Genomic DNA, 26,902 nt, shown 5'->3' with positions numbered 1-26,902 from the left:
TCAAACTTTAAGCACTTGTACCATGGCACAGTGGTTCTTCATACCAGACATCTAGTAAATACCAATTATTTAAACTATTGGTGTAGGATAGACTCACTGGGCCACATCACATTTCTATTGACAGAACCCAAGTATACAATTCTTTAAAAAAAAATTTTTTATTCAAAACAAAATTTCCACTGGTACAAAAAGAAAAAAATGGAAACAATGTTTACACAAATCAGTATCCTTTCCAGTTGGTGCTGTTGCCTGTGTTACGAGACCAACCAACCACAAGTCAAATGTTCAATAGCTGGCCTATCCTTAAATAGAATTTATAGAAAGCATTGTTTGTAATACAAAAACAAATCTACCTTTTAAGGTCTACCCTTCGCATAAACAGAAGTTTCACTCAGCAGATGCCACTTAAGAAACAGCAGTCCAATAACCTTTATTACTAACGTCACAAAACTAGAGAGAAACAAAACGGTGAGATGCTTTTCAGTGAACTTTTTTCCACAGCTGAGTAGCTATGTTCTCTTCATCAACCGTTAACCCCTAATCCGCTACCTCCACTGTCACCCTCAGAACATCAAACTCGAGCCAAGAGACTGTAGTAGGGTCATTGTCCAAGTGGTTGCTTTCATGCATCTTCAATAAGCACTTCAGTCAGTCATTCAAGCACGCACACACACGTAGGCTATACACCAATACAAAGTCAGCAGCTGCAGTAGAGTAACAGGACATGTACCAGAGTCTATTGGAAGAATGAGAAAACGGGAGCTCAACATGTGAATGCTGTTGGTATTATTAGGTTGAGCACATTCTTTGATTTTAGGCCACTCAAATTGAGAAGTCTTTTTGGTGACTGACAACGCTAAAGTCATATTACTCTATTAGAAAAAGTTGGATTCATTCAGTGCTTTCCTGGGTTTCTTATTTCACCAGCCCAATCTTCTTGGCCTCAGTTTCGTAGATCAGCAACCGCCACATCTTGACGATGAAGACCTCTGCTTCTTCATCCAAAACCTTGGTGTAGAGGAACCGCATTGCAAGTTAGATTAATGACATAGTACTTAACAACTTTAAATCAGGAGACCAAAAGCAGTTCACCAAGGCTCTTAAGGCCCGTTTAATACTTTGATCAAAATACAGTTAAATCAGTTTAAGCTGGACAGACAACTGAGAATGTTCCCAGTATATTTATTGGGATACTCACCATGGCAACATCATCCAAGATACCCTGTGGTGTACCATGAGCCATCACCTGGGGGAGGTCAAAATTAAGGAATCAGAATGAAACTCATATTGCAAAAACATCCAGCTCCCCAGTAAATTGCATCAATCACGCTTACACACCTTGGAGCAGACAAAATCGACTAGCGTAGCCTCCTCTTCTCCAATGTACTCGATTATCTTTTTGTTGATCCAGGGGCGTATGCGTCGATCCATCAGAGTCTGGGGAGGATAGTCAGAAATACTTTAGTCACTGCACCAGGTATTATTCATATAGGTCTGTACCAGTATTGTAGGGAAACACATTTTCTACTTTGACAAAGAAGGGCTACATCAGCAATTCCCTTGGACTACAGCCTCTAGTCGTTGAATTATCAAACCAACCAGCGTTATCTGTATGTCATATTTCCTCTGGTCTGCCCACCACTAGTCTGGTTTCCATTCGGTTTCTGCGCTCTTGCTAACACAGAATTAGCTGGCAAGAGAGCAGAAAGACTGGAAAGCGGGGTACTGCCACATCCTATCCTCACCGAGTCCACTGCGGACCAGTCCAGCGGGTAGGAGAACAGCTCCGTCTTGCCCGTGGGGATCTTCTCGATCAGGCTCTTGATGTGCTTGCGCTTCTCCTCTGTGTTGGCGCCCTTGATGGCCGCCAGGCCCGAGGCGCCGTCTACCACACTCTGGAGGTTCTTGTCGTCGTCGCCGTAGTCCAGTGGTACCAGCTTGCGCTTGCGGGGAGCCTCGTCTGCCTCCTCGTCGTCAAATTTGTTAAAGACGCTGTCCACAGTGAGCTTCTTGCGTTTGATGGCCACGTTGGGCTGGCTGGGGCTGCTAGTGGCTCCTAGAGAGATATTTAGACATACTTTAAACCTTTCGTCATGGAGTATGTCTGAAACAGGACAGTTCCATTTATTTGATATCTTAAAGCAATTTGAGTGACATCCCTCTCAAATTAAACAGTTTGTCAGGCTCAAGACATCTGTGCAGATACAGCTATATGCCTCAATCTAAAAATGAATGGTAAAGATAGGCAGTCTTGCTTCATTATTTTAATTATCCTGATCTTTCATCTTCATTAATGATTGAGGCGCTTAATTGGATCTACACAACAGATCATTAGGTAGTTAGCACTATAGTTGTCACAATCATGTCCATATGATTCTAGACCTAGCTTGTCCCACCAACCAAACTCACCCAGTTTGAGACTGAGGCCGATCTTGGGGCGGAACTCCTCCTGGGGTGGGGTCTCGTGGGGGGGCGAGTTCTCGTGGGGGATGATGATGCCGCAGGGCGACTCGTCCCCGCCACAAGGCGTGTTGGGGGTGGCGCCCCCGCTGGCCGACGAAACAGAGGGGGCCGCAGTGATTGGCCGCAACGTGGGCTTCAGGCAGGGCTTGGACCCCGATTGGTCGTCGTCATCAAACTCCTCCTCCCCCTCTTCCACATCATCATCAGAGTGGGGGTGGTGATGGTGGGGTACATGGTGGTCCCCTCTGTCCCTCTCCCGGTCTCTATCCCCTCTCTCCCGGTCTCTTTCCCCTCTCTCTCTCTCCCGATCACCTCGGTCTCTTTCCCCTCTCTCTCTCTCCCGATCACCTCGGTCTCTTTCCCGATCACCTCGGTCTCGATCTCTGTCTCCTCGGCGATCCCGGTCCACCCGTGGGGCCTTGTGTACCCGCTCCTCCTCGGGGTCGGGCTCTGGCTTCACTGGAGGCTGACGCAGACGCTCCGCCTCCTCTTCCATCTGGACCAATCGGTAAAGAGAAGCAGTGTGAGACAAGGGGCTTACACAGTCAGGAAAGTGGATACACTCGCCTAACGTTATTGTGTAGCCAAGATAGCCAGATGGACAGAGACGCACTTACAATGCAGACATACAGACAAAGGGATCAGAGGACAAAATGACCTTCAGGAATAAACACAGTCAAGCGGATACAGTCACACACACACTCCCCCTCTCTCACCCTGCGTATCTCGGCTTCGGGGTCTGGGTGTCCCTCGGCCAGCAGCCTTTGTCTGATCTCCTCCAGCTCTTCCTTCTCCCTCTTCCTGTCGCGCTCATCCACCTCAGTCTCCTTCTCCCGGTCTCTCAGACGCTTCTGCAGTGCGCTGCCCCTAGGGGTCACACACGGAACAACACTTTTTATAACAATGGCCCTGACACTCATCAACAAATGTCTTCAAGTTTTTTTATTTTAAGTAGTGAGGTTTCTCTTCCCAAATGTCGAAGCAAAAAACATGTTGTTTCAGACCGCCATCATCTTGACAGTTTACATTATCGACATTAAAATAGTCTCAATTATATCTTCTGTAGTATGTAAACCTAGCGGATCAGCATCATAAATGAATGAAATATGCTGGTGGTCACCTGTAGTACTTAGGGTCATCTCTGTCGTCATCGTAGTCCTCCAGGAACTCCTTCAGCCGTTTGCTTTCTTTAGCCTGTAGGACACAATGATGAATGGAAACACATACCAATTATGTCTACGGTAGGACCCTTCAAGCCCAGATCAGTGGTAAACCTGAGTCCTGTTCAGTAGTGGGGCACAGCGTGGCAAAACGTTTCACAACGGACAATTAAAATCAGCATTCCCATTGGACAAGTTCAGGTAGTCCCACCCCTGGTTTCAAAAGGTTTTCTCCCTGCTCAACACGACCCAGGAATGCCATGTGAGGGTGAGAACGGGGTTTGTATTTCTTCCTACCATTTCTCTCCTGCGCTCTTCCTCCCGCTCAGACTCCTTGGAGTAGTCTCGAGCCTTCTTCCTCTCGCGGATCTCCCAGTTTTTCAGATGCTTCAGACAGACACGAGACAGAAATTAAGCAACATTTCACAGCCAACACACACATGATTCTCACGCCACTGTAAGCTACCTCTTGATAGGCTGCCTCCTTGTCTCGGAGTTTCCTCTCCAGCCTTCTCCGCTCGTAGACCTCCTCTTCATCCTCTTGGTCACGCTTCTTGTCCTTGTCTCTGTCGCGACTCACCTCTCTACAACATAACATCAACCTAGTTACCTCCCAAGCATTCCTTCCTTCACAATCCATTGCTTTATTTAATAACACACACCTGGAGTGGCTGCGGTCCTTGCTCCTGTCACGGCTCCTCTCCCTTTCCCACTCCTTCGTCCGGTTGCGATCACGGTCTCTGTCACTTCTGTCCCGCTCGCGTTCTCTCTCCCGCTCGCGCTCCCGCTCGCGCTCCCTCTCCTTCTCGCGCTCCTTCTCGCGCTCGCGATCCCGGCGCTCCCTTTCACGTTCCCTCTCCTTGTCCCTCTCCCGTCGCTCGCGATCAAACTCTGCACGCTCCTTGTCTTTCTTGTCCTTCTCCTCCTCCAGTTTCTGCAAAGAGAACAGAGGAGGTTGATAAGTTGGAGGCTCCGGGGAGGACAGCCATGCAACAGAACAGGAGCACAGTGAGGCTGGGTCACACGCTTCTCTATAAGTGCACAGAAGTGGATCTAGAAGTGGCTTCCAGGCTCTGGGGGCGGAGGGGACTACTGTAACAATGTAGATTCTTGTTATCTAAGGATGAAGTAGTTGAGTTAGAGGCTGACGTTTTCGCACAACAGCCGCTCCTTGGCTGGGCTAAGAGTTTCTATGGGAAAATAACAACAAGATGTCATGAGACACGGCACTCCTTTGTCCATATATAGCATGATTTTGTCCCCCCACCCCGAGGACCTTGGGGACCAAATAAAAAAAATTGAATCGGCTTGCGGAACGGATTTGGCCTGCGGGCCACCAGTTGCAGACCACAGTATCAATATAGTACAATGATTGTTTAGCACAAGCTGGGCGACTTACAAGTTACCTAAAAAAAATACACTGGAAACCACTTTGAGGTCAAAGACGACATCTTGTTGGCCATGTCAAAGGTCACAGACATTCAAAAGGAGAAAAAGGAGCTGCTTGATAGATAACGATCTCTCTCTCCCAAGTCAGTGTCCTCATTACAAGAGAAACAACAAAACAAAAAAGGCGTCAATCCTTTTGTGAAACTAGTTGGTGACTTACAGGTGTTGAGCTACGGATTTCAGCCCGTCGCTGCCCCTACAAGACTATAAAAGTTAGGCCTGGAAGGAAAAGCAGGTCAAACAATACACAGGGGGGAGATTCACTTTCCCTCAAGCAAATCATCAAAAACAACCGTTAACTTCTACATTGGTAAAAACAGAAAGCCGTGAAACATCCTGGTACATAGAAAAATAAATGTAAAAAACATTTTCTGGACAGGTAAATTAAATCGTAGAGGCTCTTACCCCTGCTTCGGTCTTCTGTAGTTCTCCCGTGACTCGATTTCCCAGACACACGCTAAGAGACAACTCCCTCCTAGCACTACGCCCATGGCTCCCCATGTACTCAACTGATTAGCAGACAATGCATTCTAAATACACTGAGGCTCAAGTTTGTGTTGGGGTTTTTGTGAAATAGAGTGAAACCACAGGTTACCTATGGGCCTTTCCCACAAGGTCAGACCGCTTTACTATTGTAAAGTGGCTGCTCCACTGAATGTCATAAGGTGAATGCACCAATTTCTGCTAAATGACTTAAATGTAAATGTAAATGTAAAAGCAGTCCATAACGAACAACAGATGGTTGTCCTCCTGGTCTGACCCAGACTACAGAGCCACGGGTTTAGTGCAGCTAAAGACGAAGAGCAAGGAAAACAGGCAGAGAAGGGGGAAATAGAGAAGAGAGCACACAGGTACTATGGGCATGGGTGGAAGGGGTCTGATTGGTTAAGTCTTCCTACTTGAACTTACCTTGCTCTGCGCTCCATTGGTGACAACTTGGGAATAGAGTAACTGCAGGTAGGCCATAGGTACATGACGTTCCCCTTCTATATCAAGCATAGGCCTTACCATTTGTGCTTGAGAAAGGATCTCACTACGCATTACTCGTACCTCCTTTACCACAAGTCTACTGCCGTAGATTATGAACACCAAATTTTGGTCGCGTTGAAAATGGAGATGAAGGGGGTGAACGGCAATTAGAAACCAGGAAGAAAAGGGGACAGACAAGTTCAGAGAATAAAGGGAGAAAGAGCTAAAGTGACGAGGGAAAGAGAGAATCAAAGAAGACAGAAATAGAGGGACTGACAATTGGACACAGGACTAGGAGAGATGGGGCTTTTCTCTAACACACACACACATTTATCCACAGGGTGGGTTGGAACTCACCTGGCTAGTCTTCAGAACGCAGAGTGCTGTGGAGGGGCGCCCCCCCCCACTGTTATAACAGTACAATCTACAGCCCAAATCACTGCAGTGGTTATTGACCTGAGTCTCAGTGACTTGACTTTTACACACACATTATGTAGAATGGTCATCATTTACAGAGGACTCACACAGGTTCACTGGCCTCCCTGGCTTGCGGACAACATGATAAATAGATGGAAATGAAAAATCCGTGTGGTTCTCTCCACATTTGGCAAATAACTGGTCTAAAAGCAAGACCAACATTCTGTTGAGATGTATCTAAATGGAAAAGGTGGGCTGTGTGTTGAGAGGTTCTCATTAAGTTCCACAACCTCAGCCACCACTGTAAGCCAGAGTGCCTGTGCAGTTGCCCCTATGTGAATCCTCGAGGAGGGAGCGCCCAGTATATGTACAAAATAAAGGAAAGCTCATACTTACATGCTATCCTCGACAACTTTTTCCAAAGCTCTGAGATTCATCTTGCTTTAGTCACCATATGATCTCTATCATAATGGCGGGGTTTAATGAATAGATTAGCTGTAAGGTAACTTTACATTGTCGCCATGCATTTTGTTTGTGTGTGATGAATGAGTTATGAATCTAGCCAGCTATACTATCACACCCAAATACCCTAATTATATACAAAATAAAATGTCCCGTCGACACGAGTGAAATTAGGTTTGAAAACGGTGACAATACTACAAATCCAGATATTTCACATTGAGATTTTTGAGCAAGGTATGCAATAGTTTGACGTAAAAATGTAACTATTCTCCCATCCTAAATTTAGACCAGGGATGGGCAACTGGTGGCCCGTGGGCCTTTTGAATTTCAAAACATCTGCAGTTTTACTCTTGTTTTGTCAGTCAATTTGCCCATGTCAGCTAAAATGTTTTAGATTGCCAAGTTAGTTTAGCGGCCAGCTATCTAAACTTGTTATCATGATGGAATTACCGGCCGGGGGCCCCCCATTGATTTTGTTAGTCCGTCTCAGTCAGAAAACAAATTTAAAAAACTGCAAACCTTTTTCCAACCGCATGGCAAAGTGAGTAGATTGCAAAAAAAAATAAAAAAATAAAACTCCACTGTCAAAATGGGGGCCACCAATGTTTTTTTGCTCGCAGTGTAGTGTGTGTGTGTGTGTGTATGGATGTGGGTACGCAGACCCGCGAGTAACTGCAGCCCCTCATGATGAGTTCAGATTGTGGCCCCCACCCCCAGCAAAGTTGCCCATCCCTGATTTAGACTATATAAAACAGGTCCTTGCACAAAATGTCCACTAGCAGTAAGTGTGAAAACCCAAAAGGACTGTACTACTAGCGTGTGTAGCTTCTTTTCCAAAAACCTGCAATGTGAGTGAGAGAGATGAGTACAGTCATATACCTTGTGGGTGTCGCGGAATTTACTGATCTCTCTAGAAATCAGGTCTCTCTTGTCATCCTCCAATCCGTCAATTGCGTTGATATCCTCCTAAGGGACGATGGGAGGCAGGAAGAAGGGATAGTGTTCAGGGTCATGCTGACAACAAGACTGACAAAAAAATAATGATTTAATATAAAATGTTGAATCTGTAGACTTCCTCAAATTAAGGGGATTGGTCCTCAAGTCATGGCACAGTCATTTAGGTTAAATGGGGTTAGCCTGCACCAGACCAGGTGTAGTGCTGAAGGATTCGTTGCCATAGAAATGGACCTGGCTAAAAGGCAAGACACTTTCGAATGACCGGTTATCCCGAGTTGAACTCAAGAGTTGACCAACGTTATCTCACCAACTCCTCACACCAGGTACGTAGGATACTCCTCAGGACTAGACTTAATCCCTATCCAGACTTTCATATACCAACAAATACAATGTAGGCAATTGGATTAACATAATTCCACCATTGTTTTTAACATACCATTTTGTTCAGTCTAGTTTATTTTCCCTTTTTCAGGATATCCAAGTGGTAGTTACAGTCTTGTCCATACGGGAGTTGCAGCGATGGGACTCGGGAGAGGCAAAGGTCGAGAGCCGTGCATCCTCCGAAACACGACCCAGCCAAGCCGCACTGCTTCTTGACACAATGCCCGCTTAACCCAGGAGCATACACCTGGCGATCGTGTCAGCGTGCATTGTGCCCGGCCCGACACACAAGTCTGTAGAGCGCAAAGGGACAGAACATCCCCTGCCGGCCAAACCCTCCCCTGACAATTGTGCGCCGCCCCATGGGTCTCCCAGGTCGCGACCCGGCAGCGACAGAGCATGGACTCAAACCAGGATCTCTAGTGGCACAGCTAGCGCTGCAGTACAGTGCCTTAGACCACCGAGGCGTTATCCTGCCTTTTCTTTTGCTCATCTTTATCAATGGTGCCAATAATGTCGGTCATGACTGTATATAATGTGCCCAAATACAATATTACAACCCCCAACCAACATGTACCAGGTAAATCTAAAGTGAGATAAGAGAAAGTAGTCCTAAGTACCTCTTCTTTCTTCTCTTTCTTCTTCCTGCGGTGGGGGGACTCATCATTCGAGGCAGCATTGAGCTCGCTGGCATACTCGCGGATCAGACCGTCGATGGCACCCTTGACGACCTGATCCCGCCTCTTGGTGTCCTCGTCGATCACCTCCTCTTCCTCCTCCTCATTTCCACCCTCTGCCTTTGCCTTCAAGCAGAAAGAAAAAGAGCGCGAGAGACAGGCGGGTTAGTATTACATCCAAGTCAACTCATCTTCAGCCTCACTTGTTTACAAAAAATATTTGAAGTTAAAGGAGCTATTTTGTTTCAGGCCTTTCGCCAGAGTTTCCCATTCGTTTAGCCAACCCTGCCCCCGAGAGCTGGGTCCATCAGTCTCCACTGGAAGTCGCTCAGACCTGCATAATGGCAGGAGGCTGAAGGTTTTAATTCCATTCAACATTTAGGACCAGTTTCCTAAACACAGACTAAGCCTAGTCCAGAACTAAAAAACAAATTCAATAGAGATTCCATTGAAATAGATTAAGCCTAGTCCTTGACTAATCTGTGTCCTAGAAACTAGCCCATAACCTACATGGTAATGTGACATTCCCCTCTCCCATCCCTCCAGCTCAGAGTGTCCCCCTTCCCCACTACATTACCCACCCCATTGCCATTGGTGCTGCTCTTCTTTTTGGCCTTGAACTCATCCAGCTGGGCCTTGGTCTTGGCATCCACCTTTACCAGCAGCTTTTTCACCCCGATAGGCAGCTCGTGGAGCAGCCGCAGGGCCCGCAGCGTTGACTCGGGCTCTTTGTACTCACAGAACCCAAAAGCTGGAGAGAATAGAGAAGGATGGGCACCGGGGGTTTATATCAATACACAGCCATCGGAGTAGCAACCAGGAATGAGGTTGTGTTCATTAGGGCATGGAATGGACATTTTTAACGTGTGTTTCTTATCAGACAAGTACATGTAGTTAAACATTTTTTAGTCTACTTTCTTCTGATTAATGCCTACTGAACAGGAGCCTGCACATTTTTTCCCCCACTAAATAGTAGTTGCGCTTCACATTGGCAAAGCACGCCTTGGTGAGGGTGACATTGGACTTACATGGTGGTGGAGTACCTGTTCTGTTTTTACCTTGAAGTTTTCCAGAGGCTCCTTGGACTCTCTTCCAGCTTAGGACCAGGCCACATTTCTGAAGAGTGAATAATTGCTTGCTTTACTACAGGGACCTACTAAAGGACATTGCTTTTCATCAGAGTATCAGGGGAAACATTGTTGGCCAAAAGGGAAAAAGCTTTTATAAATCAAACCTAAAAAAGGCCAACTGCACCGTCACATGCAAAAAAAACAGAAGCAAAACTAACAACTATCCTGGCTCAGAAAGGTGGTTTCAATTGTCTATTCCACTAGCACGACTTGTGACTAAAGACATGGTCTATAGCCTAAATAAAGCTTCATGTCTCTTTCCAAAGCATCTGCATTCAAGTTCCCCTTCCTCACCGCCAGCAGCTGTCGAATCAGCATGTCCGAGGCTTTCTCTGAGATGTTCCCTACAAATACAGTGGTGGTGGGGCCACTGTTCTCGTCCGTCTCCTTGGCCTTCACCAGGGCGGCCTCCTTCCTGGGTGCCGCAGGCATGGAGGTGGGCACCAAGACCGCGGGGGTTTGGGTCATAATACCCATGTGGACTGGTATCATTGGGGTACCTGGAATAGAGAAAATGCGATAATGTATACTAGAGGTCGACCGATTAATTGGCATGGCCGAATTAATTGGGGCTGATTTCAAGTTCTCTTAACTAAAATCGGCAATCTGCCTTTTTGGACGCCGATTACATTGCAATCCACGAGGAGACTGCATGGCAGGCTGACCACCTGTTACGCGAGGGTAGCATCAAAAGGACCTTGTGGCTGCAAGGAGCCAAGGTAAGTTGCTAGCTAGCATTAAACTTATCTTATTAAAAAAAACAATCTTCACATAATCACTAGTTAACTACACATGGTTGATGATATTACGAGGTTAACTAGCTTGTCCTGTGTTGCATATAATAAAAGCGGTGCCTACTTCAATTAACGCCAAACGGATGATGACTTAACAAAAGCCCATTCGTGAAAAAAAGCACAATCGTTGCACAAATGTACCTAACCAAAAACATCAATGCCTTTCTTAAAATCAATACACAGAAGTATATATTTTTTTAAACCTGCATATTTAGTTAAAAGAAATACATGTCAGCAGGCAATTGTGTCACTTCTCTTGCGTTCAGTGCAAGCAGAGTCTATGCAGCAGTTTGGGCCGCCTGGCTCGTTGCGAACTGTGTGAAGACCATCTCTTCTTAACAAAGACCGGAATTACTTCACCAGAATTTTAAATAATTATGACATAACATTGAAGGTTGTGCAATGTAACAGCAATATTTAGACTTAGGGTTGACCCCCGTTCGTTCGATAAAATACGGAACGGTTCCGTATTTCACTGAAAGAATAAAAGTTTTGTTTTCTAAATGATAGTTTCCGGATTTGACCATATTAAGGACCAAAGGCTCGTATTTCCATGTGTTTATTATAATTAATGCAATGATTTGATAGAGCAGTCTTACTGAGCAGTGGTAGGCAGTAGGAGGCTTGTATGAATTCATTCAAACAGCACTTTACTGTGTTTGCCAGCAGCTCTTAGCAATGCTTGAAGCACAGCGCTGTTTATGACTTCATGCCTATCAACTCCTGAGATTAGACTGGCAAAACTAAAGTGCCTATAAGAACATCCAATAGGCAAAGGTATATGAAATACAAATGGTAGAGAGAGAAATAGTTGACGCGTCAAAATTCCAATAATAACTACAACCTAAAACTTCTTAACTGGTAAAATTGAAGACTGGTAAAATTGCATAGACTCTGCTTGAAGACTGGTGAGGGAGATATGAGTCTCCAGCTTCAGTGATTTTGCAATTCAACCCAGTCATTGGCAGCAGAGAACTGGAAGGAAAGGTGGCCAAAGGAGGAGTTGGCTTTGGGGGTGACCAGTGAAATATACCTGCTGGAGCGCGTACTGCTATGGTGACCAGGGAGCTGAGAAGACTTTGCTAGATAAAGCACCGCCTTATAGATGAACGGAAGCCAGTGGGTTTGGCGACGAGTATGAGGCGAGGGCCAGCCAACGAGAGCATACAGGTCGCAGTGGTGGGTTTAATTTTGGATTGGATATGCTTGATGTGAATCTAGATGGAGAGTTTACAATCTAACCAGACACCTAGGTGTTTGTAGTTGTCCACATATTCTAAGTCAGAACCGTCCAGAGTAGTGATGCTGCCCGCACCTGCCCGCCCGTCTAGCGATCAGTTGAAGAGCATGCATTTAGGAGAGTTGTATGGAAGGAGAGTTGGGTGCCATTGAAGCTCGTCTGGAGGTTAGTTAACAAAGTGTCCAAAGAAGGGCCAGAAGTATACAGAATGGTGTCGTCTGCGTAGAAGTGGATCAGAGACTCACCAGCAGCAAGAGCGACATCATTGATATATACAGAGAAAAGAGTTGTCCTGAGAATTGAACCCTGTGGGACCCCCATAGAGACTGCCAGAGGTCTGGACAACAGGCCCTCCGATGACTGACAGAGTCGAAAGCCCTGGCCAGGTCGATGAATATGGCAGCACAGTATTGTCTTTCAGTGGCGGTCATGATATCGTTTAGGACCTTGAGCGTGGCTGAGGTGCACCCATGACCAGATTCGAAATAGTCGGTGATCTGTTTGTTAACTTGGCTTTCGAAGATGTTCTGAGCAAGGAAATTAAACTTCAGCTTTCTTACATGGCACATATTGCACTTTAGTTTCTTCTCCAACACTGTGTTTTTGCATTATTTAAACCGAATTGAATAAGTTTCATTATTTATTTGAGACTAAATTGATTTATGTATAATATTAAGTTAAAATAAGTGTTCATTGTGCATTCAGGATTGTTGTAATTGCCGTTATTACACACACACATATGTATGTATATAAAAACAGGCTGATTAATCGATATCGGCTTTTTTTGGTCCGCCAATAAATCGGTCTCAGCGTTGAAAAATCATAATCAGTCGACCTCTAATGTATACAAAATGTATTTTAAATTAATGTCTCTCTCAATACAAAGTTCGCTGAGTATTAGATATCCTTACAAATCAGTTATGTTAACAATCTAGTTGTTGTTTAATTTACATACAGACAGGCCCATAGGATGGGATATCCGTCTCTGATGACTCACCTGAAGGAAAACCAGCAAACTGTGGAGGGGGGATGCCCGGTGGCAGAAGGGTTCGGTTGAGATGAGGAGGGAACGACATCTTGTGGAAATCACCCACCTAAACATGGGACCGAAGAAAACCAGTCAGAACTGCAATAAGAGAGTAATATGAATTAGACCCTGACCATCTCTCAACACAAGATAACAGCACGTGTTCAGTTGGCTTTTCTGTACTTGTGGCTGCATATGTCAGTTGACAGATATCCACCTGTAAAATACCCGCCACAGGTCGTAAGTTAGATATGTGTGGTCGAATGAAGGCCTGGTACTAACGTTAGCCAACTTAAACGTTAGTTAGATGGCTAGCTAACTGGATAACAGTAACGTCGTCAGGTCATATCCATGACTCTGGGTAACGTTAACAGGCTAAGTTACTTATGAAAGACATTAACTTCACCTTGTTTGTCATATTTGTCGTTAAGGTCAGCTACAACGTATTCTAATTAGTTAACGTTAGCTATACTCGCTAAGTAACAGAGGTTTTAGGTTTTGTCCTCCACAACAAGCCTGGCAAGGCTAGCTTGTGTGTTGTAACTACGCTAACTAGCAGCTAACTACCGTACCGGGAAACCATCCTCACAGTTTGTTAGTTACACGTAGCCAGCTAAATATTGTCGATAATACTCAGACAATGAAGTGAAAAACAAACTACCGAATCAGATTTTACTTACCCACAACCAGTCGGTTAAGATGGGCTACTTCGCTTCTGTCTCCCTCCGTTTAGGTGGCTAAATGTGATAGCTAGCTACTGTACATCAACCCTGCAAAAAGTCAGCGCACCAGAGATATTACAGAAAGGAAGAGATGGGACTCACATTGGGCAACGAATACGTATAACGCCCCACCCAGCAGAATTTCGACCAATCGTATTAAAGCTGTAATTATACGTCACGCAACTGCTAAACAAATCGACAAGCGTTCATGTGCTACTTTACAAGGTCCCTGTAACACCTAAAGATTTTGCAATTGTTTTAGATGCCATTCCCTCAGGTGTTGCTATGTTATTCAGGAACATGTCAAGACCTGACCCTCAGAGCCTACCTTCTATTGACCCTGTTGACTCATCAGTAGGAAAGATTTGTTTCTCTTTTGGTCCATTCAACAACAGAGCGATACGATCCTTGTTTCAGCAGGATGTTGTATCTATACCTTATGTCATGCCTTACTGGAATGGATTTATTGATAATATCTGTTGGAAAAAAGTTTGGATGTTGCCACAAACATACCTACTTGTTAACAAAATTAAGGAAGTTTCCTTTAAAATTATTCATAAATACTATCCTGCCAACCACTATATGAAGAAGTTTAAGGAAAACATCAACTCAAATTGCTCCTTTTGTAATGACCACCCAGAAACAGTTGTGCATCTTTTTTGGCATTGTATGCATGTAAGAAAACTGTGGCAAGACATCAGTAGGTTTATAATTGAACACATTTATGAAGATTTTACACTATTGTGGAGAGATGTACTGTTTGGATTCTTTACATACAATAGAAATAAGCGGAATCATTTTTATGTAATTAATTTCATTATTCTTTTGGCCAAATTTCATATACACAAATGTAAATTTACAAACAGAAAACCACATTTTCGTATCCTACAAAAAGAAATTGAACTGTATTTTAAGACGGTTAAATGCTCTACTAACAAAAAAGCTGTTAGAATTGTAAGTATATGCATGTCCCTTAAGGTCCTTGTGTAATTGTAATGTGATATTGTACCCCCTAGCTCGATTGTCCATTGTTTGTAATCTATGTATGCTTGTGTTCCCTCATGTGCTTTATGTATTGATTTGTTGTTAATAAAAATAAAAAAAATAAAAATTTAAAAAAGCGTTCATGTGCTAGTCGAACTAGGAAACGGGTTGTAAAACACGTGCCGCGTTCAACGAATCAGCAAGTCCGAAATGTCCGCGTGTCCATGTTCCGATTAGCATTTTCGTAGAGAAATCTTAAATATGTCTATTTTCCTCGAAAGTACGTAATGTCACGATTACAAAGCTACACTGTATTACATTGAACAAGTCAATTATCTCAGTTAAGATGTGTAATGTTGTACTTCTTGTTCACAACATACATGCTAATTTGGGTTTTTTGAGCTAGCGCCCAATTGACACCCATTCGCCCCTTATCCCAGAATGCCTTGCACGGTCCATTGACCACGCACAAACGGCGTGTAAGTATATGACTCAAATAGAGTTTCCCATCTCCTCAAAATTGGCTCCGAGCGCACGCAGCAGGAGATGGACATTTTTTGTAAAAAAGCATCTGATTGGTCGATTCGGTAGCCATGTTTTTAACCTCCAGTTCCCTCTGTTGTTTTAGCTAGCTAGTTGTTTATCCGGTTAGCCGTCGTCATTTTTATTGCAATTTTTTAAAAGTCAGTTCGCAAACCCTTTCCTCTAATTTTCCAAGAGAACTAACGTTATGCCGGTGCACGCCCGCGAAAAGAAAGAAAGCAATCACGAAGAAATGGAGGTTGATTTTCCCGACCAAGACGCTAGCAGCACCGACGAAGAGGACACTGTAAGCTCTTCTGTATCCGAAGATGGAGACAGCTCGGGTAAGGGATAGGTACACTACTAGTCTGTAAATATTAGAGCTAGCTAGTCAAAATGCAACTGGCTGCTATGCATAATGCATTGTAGTTCCTAAATGAATGTGTGTTTGTGCTGTAATGCAATGTAGGTCCATTTTTATGATGGTCTCCTTAATTCTGGCCAAATGAAAGTGATGTTGATGCTGCGTGGCCAACTAACAGTTAGCTAGCTGACGTTAGTTAGTATCAAGCTACCGCTAGTTTGTTTACTGTATTAGATGTGTCTGCATGTTTATTATTGCCAACAGATATGGACGATGAGGACTGTGAGAGAAGACGAATTGAATGCATGGACGAGATGACGACCCTCGAGAAGCAATTCGGCGACTTGAAAGAACAGTAAAGACACCTTTTCTACTTTCCACATGGTTTTCTTTCTGGTCCATGTTTACATGCATGATTATAAGCCAGCCAACTACTGATGCTGCTGTATTGCTCACCGCTGTCTGTCTCGTTGTGACTAGGTTGTACAAGGAGAGGCTAAGTCAGGTGGATATAAAGCTGAAGGAAGTGATAGCTGGCTGTGCCCAAGAGTATCTGGAACCACTGGCCAACCTGCAGGAGAATATGCAGATCAGGACCAAAGTAGCTGGTAAGTTTGAATGTAATTTTAGCCTACACTAGATTAGATACTAACGTCCCACTTTGTAACTTTAGTTGTGGCAGATGTCAATGTCAAGAAGATCAGTGGTTTTCTAACATTTTAGTTGTGTGTTCCTCAGATGACCTACCTACCAGCTCCCTGGGTAGGCTACCTCCAAATATAAGAAACACACATCTGTTAATATACGTTGTCTCTATTCTCATATGCAGTGTACTGCTATAACAATGTTACAATGTAATATATGTCTCTGTTCTCAGTGATGTCAAACCGTCTGAAGGGTGCCGACAGAGGCTAAACGTTTGTTTTCCTTGTCTTGTATCTTCTCCAGGGATCTACAGAGAGCTGTGTCTGGAGTCTGTGAAGAACAAGTATGACTGTGAAATCCAGGCTGCCTGCCAACACTGGGAGGTCTGATGGCAATTCAATACAATAAACCTTTATTTATCCCCAATGGGAAATTGTTGGCACAGTGAGTAATAACACAGTGGTCAAGCATAAAGTGCATCCATTGTTTATCTCTGGCCCTGTCTAAATACTGTAGGCTCTGAATGACCAAGACTCTGAATCTGTCCTCGTGCTCCTAAACCTTAGTGCCACTTTTGACACTGTCAATCACCGCATTCTTTTGGAGAGATTGGTAAGCTTAATTGGTCTACACTGACCAGGTCTTGCCTGGTTTAGATCTTATCTGTCGTAAAGATATCAGTTCGTGTCTTGTGGATGTTTTGTCCTCTGACAATTGTACGTTTCGGTGTTCCTCAAGGTTCTGTTTTACGACCACTATTGTTTTCACAATATATTCTACCTCTTGGTGATGTCATTTGGACACACAATGTCAACTTTCACTGCTATGCGGATAACACAGCTGTATATTTCTATGAAATATGGTGAAGACTCCAAATTTCCTACCCTGGAAGCCTGTGTTTCAGACATAAGGAAGTGGATGTTGGCAATTTTGTATCTTTTAAACAGAGATGCTAGTTCTAGGTCTCAAGAAACAAAGCATTACATGTGCTCGCTCCTACCCATCTTTCCGATTTGGTCCTGCCTTTACATACCTACACGTACGCTACGGTCACAAGACGCAGGCCTCCTTATTTGTCCCTAGAATTTATAAGCAAACAGCTGGAGGCAGGACTTTCTCCTGTAGAGCTCAATTGTTATGGAATCCATGTGAGAGACGCAGACTCGGTCTCAACCTTTAATACTTTACTGAAGACTCATGTCTTCAGTGGGTCCTATGATTGAGTGTAGTCTGACCCAGGGTTGCGAAGGTGAATGGCAAGTCACTGCAATGATGAACCGCTCTTGCTGTCTGGCTGTCCAGCTCCCCTCCCTCCACTGGGTTTATCTGCCTCTGGCCCTATCACGGGGGCTAGATCACTGGCTTACTAGGGGTTTTCCACTCCGTCCCTAGGGGGGGTGCGTCATGCCAGGCTTTTCTGCGCTGTACGCGACTTGAGTCAGTTGAGCCACTGACGGGATCTTTCTGTCCGGTCTTGCACCCCCTCAGGATAGTAAATTGGTTTGTCTGTAGATATCCCTCTAGTGGTGTGGGGGCTGTGCTTTGGCAAAGTGGGTGGGGTTATAGCCTGCCTCATTGGCCCCAGGGTTATCGTCGGATCTCCCCGTCTCAGCCTCCAGTATCTCTGCTGCAATAGTCTTATGTGCCGGGGTCTGTTATATCTGGTGTAATTCTCCTGTCTTGTGCTTTTGTGTGTGAACTTAAGTATGCTCCCTCTAATTCTCTCTCCCTCCCGGAGGACCTGCGCCCTAGGACCATGCTTTAGGACTACCTAGCATGATGACTCCTGACTGTCCCCAGTCCACCTGGTCGTGCTGCTGCTCCAGTTCCAGCTGTTCTCTCTGCGGCTATGGAACCCTGACCTGTTTCACCGGACATGCTACCTTGTCCCGGACTTGCTGTTCTTGACTCGCTCTCTCTCTACCGCACATGCTGTCTCGACCTCTGAATGCTCGGCTATGAAAAGCCAACAGATATTTACTCCTGAGGTGCTGACATGTTTGGTGACCTGTACAACCACTGTGATTATTAACTGACCCTGCTGGTCATCTATGGGCGTTTGAACATCTTGAAGAAGAATCTGACCTTAATGGTCATGTACTCTTACAATCTCCACCCGGCACAGCCAGAAGAGGACTGGCCACCCCTCAGAGCCTGGTTCCTCTCTAGGTTTCTTCCTAGGTTTCTGCCTTTTCGAGGGAGTTTGTCCTAACCACCGTGCTTCTCATCCTGCAGTGTTTGCTGTTTTAGGCTGGGTTTCCGTATATGCACTTTGTGACATCTGCTGATGTAAAAAGGGCTTTATATATACATTTGATTGATTGGGCAGGTGAAAGCAGTTGGATTGAATCCTTAATATGTAGATCAATATGGCTACCTCAAGGAAGGGAGCAATGAAGGATGCATGGAAAACTACTGGGAATTGACCTTTGTCTAAGTAGAATGCTTTGCAGTTCTGCAATCAGCAAAGGTGCATTTCGTATGTATTGGACACCAGGGTCTCTCTACGTGGCTTTGGTGCTACAGTAGGCATCAGGTTACTGTGTTTCTCCTCCCAGAGTGAGAAGCTGTTGCTGTTTGACACGGTGCAGAGTGAGCTAGAGGAGAAGATCAGACGCCTGGAGGAGGACCGACACAGCATCGACATCACCTCAGGTGCTCTGCACACATGACCTCTAGTGATCTGGAAGGTTTTGTTCCAGCCCTGCACTAATTACAACAAACCTGGCTTAAGTAACGGAGGAGAAGTTGGAACAGTCAAATCAGGTGTTTTAAAAGCTGGGCTGGAACAAAAGCCTGCACTGCCTGTAGCTCCCCAGGGTTTGCTTTGCCTTCTTTAAAAAAAAATATATTTTTCAATCTGTCTCTCTGCATTCCAGAACTTTGGAACGATGGTTTACATTCACGGAAGAACAAGAAGAGGGATCCCTTCTGCCCTGCCAAGAAGAAGAAGCCTGTCGTTGTCTCTGATATCCTTTCTTTCTACCGGTCTTCCTCCATCCATCCTCTGATACAACAAGATAATGTCAGTGGCAATAAAAATGTCTCATTTCAATACTGCGCCAGAAGTTTTTGTTTTTCTTAACCCTTTCTCACGTCCGTATATTGTTTATATGCTGCAAGACCTGGATATACTTGAAGACTGGACAGCAATACGAAAGGTATTTGAGTTAACCAAACGTAAACCTTTGTTGTGATTTTGTTTAGGGTTGGAATTTAACCTTTTGATCTTGTTCTGTATGCACCACAGGCGATGGCGTCGTTGGGGCCGCACAGGGTCAAGGTTGACGGTAAGAATCTCTCGTATCATTGTGTCACTGTAAAGGCCAGGGGCCTCATTTATTACCGTTGCGTAATTTTCCCCTTACATTTCTGTGTGCGCCATTTCTGAAAAATCTGCCCACAAAGAAAAACAGAGATTTTATAAACTTGGCGCTCACCATGCAAACGCATGTTTCCCATTATAAATCGGTCCTGTCGTAAAACTGTGCGCGAGCGAGAATTAAAACTCTGTCTGGGAAACACCTCCATTCACCTTGTATTGGTACGCCACATCATGCAAAATACAAATTGTTGCTCAATATTTTGTTTATCAATAGGTTATTGGGTTTATACAGTGCATTTGGAAGTTTTCAGACCGCAATAATTTTTCCACATTTTGTTACGTTACAGCCTTATTCTGAAATTGATTAAATTGTTTTTTTCCCTCATCAATTTACACAGAATACCCCATAAGGACAAAGCAAAAACAGGTTTTTAGAAATGTTTGCAAATGTATTCAAAATAAAAAATAAACTCAAAATCAAATTTATGTAAGTATTCAGAGCATTTACTCAGTACTTTGTTGAAGCACCTTTGGCAGCGATTACAGCCTCGAGTCTTCGGTATGATGCTACAAGCTTGGCACACCTGTATTTGTGGAGTTTCTCCAATTCTTCTCTGTAGATTCTCTCAAGCTCTGTCAGGTTGGATGGGGAGTGTCGCTGCACAGCTATTTTCAGGTCTCTCCAGAGATGTTAGATCGGGTTCAAGTCCGGGCTCTGGCTGGACCACTCAAGGACATTCAGAGACTTGTGCCAAAGCCACTCCTGTGTTGTCTTGACTGTGTTCTTAGGGTTATTGTCCTGTTGGAACGTGAGCCTTCACCCCAGTGTGAGGTCCTGAGCACTCTCTCTGTACTTTTCTCTGTTCATCCTTCCCCCAATCCTGACTAGTCTTCCAGTCCCTGCTGCTGAAAAACATCCCGCAGCATGATTCTGCCACCATCATGCTTTACTGTAGGGATGGTGCTAGGTTTCATCCAGATGTGACGCTTGGCATTCAGGCAAAATAGTTTAATCATCAGACCAGCGAGTCTTGATTCTCATGATCTGAGAGTTCTTTAGGTGCCTTTTGGCAAAGTCCAAGTGGGCTCTCGTGCCTTTTACTGATTAGTGGCTTCCGTCTGGCCACGCTACCATAAAGGCCTGATTGCTGGAGTTCTGCAGACGACTCTTAAGGACATAGGCAGGACAATGCAGGAGTGGTTTTGGGGCCAAGTCTCTGAATGTCCTTGAGTGGCCCTGCCAGAACCTGGACTTGAACCTGATCTAACATCTCTGGAGAGACCTGAAAATAGTTGTGCAGTGACGCTCCTCATCCAACCTGACACCGCTTGAGAGGATTTGCAGAAAATATTGGGAGAAACTCCCCAAATACAGGTGTGCCAAGCTTGTAGCTTCATACCCAAGAATACTCGAGGATGTAATCACTGCCAAAGGTGCTTCAACAAAGTACTGAGTAAAGGGTCTGATTACTTATGTAAATGTGATATTTCAGTTCCGGAAAAAAATATTTTAAAAAACGTTTTTGCTTTGTCATTATGGGGTATAATGCCCTCAAATAGGGAATGGATGATGCTTTTCCTATGGTTCATTTTCATGCCAGCCAGGTAGGCTATACTCCTGTTATAAAACAAAGTAATGTGCTTAATATTAGGTAAGTTCGTAAATAATTATAGTAGGCCTAGCCTATAGAAAGCTGATGGGGCCCTCTCTTTCTAATAAGAGGCCATCAAATTTGTTTTCTCAAGCAATTGCTTAGCCTGATTCAGAGGGGTTGGGTTAAATTCGAAAGACACATTTCAGTTAAAAGGGGGCTAGGTATCCGCCTTTCCTTTAGAAATTGCGCACCATGAGCTCATGGGCACTCATGAAGTGTTTGATTAGATTTTCGATTATATTTGCATTGATGTCAGAGTGATTAAAGGGACAATAGTGTTGAGTACCAGGCAGTTAGCACAGCTATTGATACATAGTAACATTAGTAGTTTAAACTGTTGGACCTACCCTTGTGACCAATGTTTTGCTGTGTGTGTGTGTGTGTGTAGTCCCTGCCAAGGCTGACAGACACCACCATGTGGTGAGGTCTGAGGAGGGCAGACTGTTCTATGACAGCCAGTGGTATTGCAGAGGACAGGCCATATGCATCAACAGGAAGGACCAATACCCCACCAGGTGTGAGTCTGTGTATGAAATGTATGTTTTTAAACGGTGTGTGCGCTGATGTTGGAGTACTTGAGGAAAGTGCGTGCGTGTATATTTGCATGTGGCGCAATTGTGCGCGTATGCCGCTGTCGTTCATAGACCAGATCCAAGTGTCGCTGTGTGGTGAGGCATGTGTATATCATGTACGTTCCTCTATTTTATTATCCAATCCTCTTCCACCTCTCCTCCACAGTGCCATGATAACCACCATTAACCATGACGAGGTGTGGTTCAAACGGCAGGACGGCAGCAAGTCTAAGTTGTACATCTCTCAGCTGCAGAAAGGCAAATACACCATCAAACACTCCTAATGTCCCTCACGGCTTGCCGTACTTCCTCTCCCTGGATAACAAATAGTGAACTTCGGTGCCACAAGATCCCGTCCCTTACTTTCATTGCCGTAGGGGGAAACTACATTATGTCAATGGTCTGGAGAGCTGTAGGTCAGGGTGGGTAGGGGTTGTACAAGGTTGGTGACAAACTACTGCTTTCTCTAAATATGTATGTATGTTACAAATATCTGCAAGGCGTCCAAGTGTCGTTCCTCCTGGAAGAGAAAGAAGCAAATGCTGCTAAGAAGGGATGAGTTGCTGTTGAGAGTAGTGGTGGTGTTGTAGCATGCCTTTTTAAACAAGATGCCTACAGTCCTGAACTAACTCAGTGCAGTGAAGCCTTAATTCCTACGGCCTGTGAGAACAGTACGAGGATCAAGTCAAAGCGGGTCATTTTCTTTGAGCGGGTGAGTAAAATGGAAACCTACAGTGTACCATCCAGGTTAAGAATGAACTATTAGAATTTCCTAAACATTGAGATGGCATCTTTTACGCCGGCAGACTGGCACAGCCAGTAGTATGTTTGCCCTCTGTACAGAACCCTTGTTGATTATGATGAGGGCCAGAAGATCTCTGAGGCCTGGTTAAAGACCAGGGCTTGAGAACTCTGTTGGAAACATTGTCAGGACAAACTCCTGGCCCTAATTCTGTGTCATGTCTTCACTTCACTGTGAACTCAGTAGCCATCTGCCTCTTGTAGTGTACTTTTGGAGAATCTCAATTGCGTATTCCTTGCGTCCTTTCGCCTCACCTCCCCCTCCAAACCGATTGAAGGAGAAAGCCAGAGGTCCCTCCCCTCTGACCTTATCCTCCAACGGGTGTTGAGGAGTCGTTGGGGAGAGTGGACACAAGGAATACGCAATTGAGATTCCCCCTGCGTTTTTCTGTGTCATCTTCCCTCCCCCTGTGAAGAACTCCCTGCGTCTCAATGTTCGAACGATGCTCTACCTTTTTCTCCTGTAGTGCGCACTTTTGCACTCCTCCCTACCCATGCCAGAGGGATCTGATGACATTGAGAAGGGTCAAAGTGTCTGGTTGTCGTACAATCCCGTCCATGCAATCCCATCCACTCTTTTGCACATTATTGGATAGAGGGGAAACCGTGTGTGTGTGTGTGTGTGTGTGTATAGTAACGTACTGCTGGTTCAACCTCTTATGTGGTCATGTGGTGCTTTACATTCACAGCAGCATCACATCTGTATAAAAGTATCAACTGCCAACAGTATTGCATTGAGAAGATTCTCAACATGTTATGAATTTCGTAGAGATGTTACAAGCTGTAATGTCGGGGGAGTATTTGCAGTGTTGTGGTTTTGTTGTATTTTTTTGCAGCTCACGAAGAAGGTCTGTCATAATACGATTAGGTCAAATGTTACAGTGCCATGAATTGAAACGTATTGCTTTTTGTCCTGGAGTTTTATTTGTCGCTACACTACGTTATCTTTTCATATCATGCGGGAGGGAAATATGAATACAACTCTTGTCATAGTGCCAATGCATGTACAGCAAATTAAATGTTTAATTTTGTAGTAAACATGTCACTTGCCTTCATTTGTAACGATTGAAGTCCCATGAGGCATTCATAAAAATATAACTATATTTATAGCCTTTGATTGAAGCGAAATATGCTGGATGGGACGTTAGGGCCTATCCTAATTCATTTTTATATTGTCTGTCAGAAATATATAATGTATAATGTGCTTGTTTGAAGTTGGTGCTCGGGTGGAGCAGTATCTTGTTTTTCATACTGTTTCTGTAGGGAGTATACGATATTACCAGAAGTGCACACAAAAGATGCTATTTAAAAAAAATTAAAAAAAAACATTTACAAAAATTTGTTGGGGCTCACAACAATTTAGGCAACATGGGGATCTTGATCCAGGAGGGTATTGGTTGTCTCTGCTGTAACCAGGAAGCTTGATCTAGCCACTTAGCAAGTTAGCTAACCAAATGCAAATCTGGAGCCCTGAGCTGCATATCATTTATTTAGAAAATCTTAGATGGTTAACTTCTAGTTACAAGCAGTGGCGCAGCACGCAGCGATGGGGCCCCCCAACCCTATGTTTTTCTACGGTATTGACAATCACACCGTCAATATAAATACCCCGGTATACGGTATATCGCCCAAGCCTAGTTGACAGCATGTCTAGCTATAACTAAATCAACTTCACATGTAATGGGCAGTCTGCTGTGCTCAGCATAAGCCAATCTGTATTGCTCTCTGTCCATTGTGAAATGAGAAGCATTAATTACCACAGACAAATCACTAGATATAATCTTAACAGCGCCAGCCTGGCTGACAGTGCTGTCAATTCCAAGGTTTATGCAACCTAACCCTCTTCATTTGAAAATGACTTGCTTTGAAAATAGTGAGCGTGGCTCGTTTGATAAGGGCTTAAATCCGCTGTGCTGTTCAACCTTTTAGCCAGTGTTGTGTGCCACTCACTAGATTAACGCACTGTATTGGGATCGATTCAGGATCCACTTAAATATTTCACTCATCCCCTTCTCCATTCTCTACTTATCTCCCATGCTGAGCAGAATGTAATACACTAATTTACAAAGTAGCCTACTGAATAGGAGTTGACCTTAGACACAGATCTAGGATCAGTTCTCCCTGCCCCCAATCCTACCCACAACCATTAGAGGTATGAAAGATATCTGACCCTGTATCAGTGGTGAGAGGTGATTTTACTCCCAAAAGCACATGCAGTATATAATGCAGTACTACCAAAATCGAATTTCTCACTGCAGAGTTCCCATCTGACCAGGTAGTGTCAGTAGAGCTCCACTGTAGCGGTGTTGCAGCACTGCACTAGATTGGAGAGGAGAGGAAAGTGGTCCCTGTAACTGAGGTACCCTTCTGGAGAGAAGCTTCCCAGCTGATGCTGGTTGGGAGGGAGGGAGGGACACAGGTGGGCGTCTGCTGTGGAGGGACGCTTTCATCACATTACAGCTCGCTGGCCATGTCTGCTGCTGCCAGAGAGAGAGAGAGAGAACAAGAGAAGGAGGGTATTACAAAGAGCTGGAGAGGGAGAACTAGAGAGTGAGAGGAAAATCCCCATCACAGCGTCGCAGGCAGGACTGGGCCCCGGCTGTCTGTCTCTACACAATCACATCTCTCTAGAGCCTTCTCTCTGAGCCGGAATCTGTTCAAACATGCATAACAAGAGGAGATTCTCACTGTCTTTTGCTCTCCCCCTCTCATGTTCTCTCTCTCCCCCTATCTCTCACTCATGTCAGAAGGTCTGCATGGCTGTATTAGCCAGGTTGTTTGGAGCTTTGCATGATACTAGGTCCTGTGACTGCAGAGGTCTTGAGGTGTTGCTGGATGAGAGTGAGGCAGAGGCTAGTTTCGGTCCCATCCGTAGTTGATGAGCCACCAGACTGTGAGGGTCATTTGGATGTGTTTAAAGCAAGGTATGGGGCTGATTACACCGTAAAGTGTGACACTCCACTAAATAACGTATAGTCCTCTGTCCCTGTGTGTCTGGGTTGCAGTGTGTGTGCATGCGTGTCTGTGGGTATGTGTGTGACGATGTAATATGCACACTTAGGCTGGACAGGCAACTTCTCAGCAGCGGAAGCGGTCACCACGATGACTGCGCCCTCGAGGGCAATTTATTTTCAGCATGGCAAGAAAGGCATTCTCTCAGGTATCTGTCTCACTGTGTGAGACACAGAAACCAGGCATGCCTCGCCTGCCCAGTGCGGCCAAGTGTCACCATCACACCTCAGCTGTCACCTGGCTTGTGTGCACTAGGCCACACAACAGAAAACGTTTTAAAATGTTGTGCAACGGAAAACAAAAATGAGCGTTTCTTATTGGAGTCGGGTAGTCCCTCCCTGCTTCAGTCTGTTTTCTTACGTTTGGTGCCTAATGCATACAACCCTGACTGTGCAAATAAGGTTCCTCGTCACTGTCTTTCCTTGGACTCGTATCTCATAAAAGAAGTGAAGCGCATGCTTGTACTGTAAGTCATTTTGGATAAAAGGAGTGTTCAAAGTGGCTTAATATAATGTCAAAAGTATGATATGGAAAGCAGCAGCTGTAACTTCCCTATGAAGGTGGGCAGGGCTGTAGGGTGGCAGTGGTGTGGGCACAAGCACAGAGCTGGGCTGATATGGAAACGTAGTCAAATTTTCAGCTGGTGTTGATCGTCATTGGGAGAATGCAGAACCCATGCTGGAGTAGCCGCTGCTGAAGTAGTCGTGAATTTTGGGCTTTTATTTACAGAAGTGTGTGCACGGCGGTGCATGCATACGTGTGTTTGTGTGCGCATGCATGCAAGTGCGTGTGTAGTACTATCAGTGTGTGCAGACTGGTCACAGAGTAAATGTAAATCTGGGACACTCAAATTCGTAACATATACTAAATGGAGGATGGACATCCACAAATTAATACATACTGTACTAAACGTAACATATCATACCAAATGGAGAATCTCCGATTTCCGTACAAAATAATACGAAATTCTCTTCAGACCAGGTTGGCGAGTGTATGTATTTTTGTGGCGGCGTATGTATCTGTATGAGCGCGCGTGTGCGTACTGGACACCGAAACTCAGACTCGGTGGAGTGAGGAGAAAGCTCAGCCAGCCATTTGGCTCTGGTCCTAATTGGTTGAGTTGAAAGGATGCTGACAGTGCATCTCAGACAGGTAGCTACTTAACTGTGTGTGT

General features: G+C 44.7%; 2 protein-coding genes across 9 annotated transcripts; one reads left to right on the top strand and one right to left on the bottom strand.

Moving 5' to 3' along the window:
- Positions 1-134: 134 nt before the first annotated feature.
- Positions 135-13,928, bottom strand: LOC115107902 (RNA-binding protein 25-like). Of its 5 annotated transcripts, none has more exons than XM_029631662.2 (17): positions 13,807-13,927; positions 13,097-13,193; positions 10,360-10,565; positions 9,979-10,051; positions 9,517-9,686; positions 8,879-9,061; positions 7,800-7,886; positions 4,286-4,557; positions 4,090-4,207; positions 3,921-4,010; positions 3,584-3,657; positions 3,180-3,330; positions 2,410-2,959; positions 1,746-2,056; positions 1,339-1,437; positions 1,199-1,246; positions 135-1,008 (listed from the first exon to the last, which is right to left on the bottom strand). In XM_029631662.2, the coding sequence occupies exons 2-17, from the start codon at positions 13,173-13,175 to the stop codon at positions 916-918; spliced, it is 2,604 nt and encodes an 867-aa protein (XP_029487522.2). In that variant the 5' UTR covers positions 13,176-13,193; positions 13,807-13,927; the 3' UTR covers positions 135-915. The 5 variants fall into 5 exon arrangements, with proteins under 5 accessions (XP_029487522.2, XP_029487523.2, XP_029487519.2 ...); XM_029631663.2 differs by having other exon boundaries at positions 9,994-10,051; XM_029631659.2 differs by having other exon boundaries at positions 4,090-4,557; positions 13,097-13,225; positions 13,807-13,928.
- A 1,353-nt stretch (positions 13,929-15,281) lies between these two features.
- LOC115107901 (breast cancer metastasis-suppressor 1-like protein-A) lies at positions 15,282-23,754 on the top strand. 4 transcript variants are annotated; one of them, XM_029631655.2, is made up of 11 exons: positions 15,282-15,698; positions 15,983-16,073; positions 16,199-16,326; positions 16,457-16,480; positions 16,667-16,746; positions 18,922-19,018; positions 19,243-19,332; positions 19,460-19,524; positions 19,614-19,653; positions 21,732-21,858; positions 22,082-23,754. In XM_029631655.2, the coding sequence occupies exons 1-11, from the start codon at positions 15,563-15,565 to the stop codon at positions 22,197-22,199; spliced, it is 996 nt and encodes a 331-aa protein (XP_029487515.1). In that variant the 5' UTR covers positions 15,282-15,562; the 3' UTR covers positions 22,200-23,754. The 4 variants fall into 4 exon arrangements, with proteins under 4 accessions (XP_029487515.1, XP_064864915.1, XP_029487517.1 ...); XM_065008843.1 differs by having other exon boundaries at positions 15,284-15,698; positions 19,460-19,525; positions 19,606-19,653; XM_029631657.2 differs by lacking the exon at positions 16,457-16,480 and having other exon boundaries at positions 15,284-15,698.
- The last annotated feature ends 3,148 nt before the right edge of the window (positions 23,755-26,902 follow it).

The sequence above is a fragment of the Oncorhynchus nerka genome, linkage group LG24 (assembly GCF_034236695.1).
Source record: "Oncorhynchus nerka isolate Pitt River linkage group LG24, Oner_Uvic_2.0, whole genome shotgun sequence".
Taxonomy (NCBI): domain Eukaryota; kingdom Metazoa; phylum Chordata; class Actinopteri; order Salmoniformes; family Salmonidae; genus Oncorhynchus; species Oncorhynchus nerka.
Note: the sequence above shows the minus strand (reverse complement) of the source record. Positions and strands in the feature narration are given on the sequence as shown.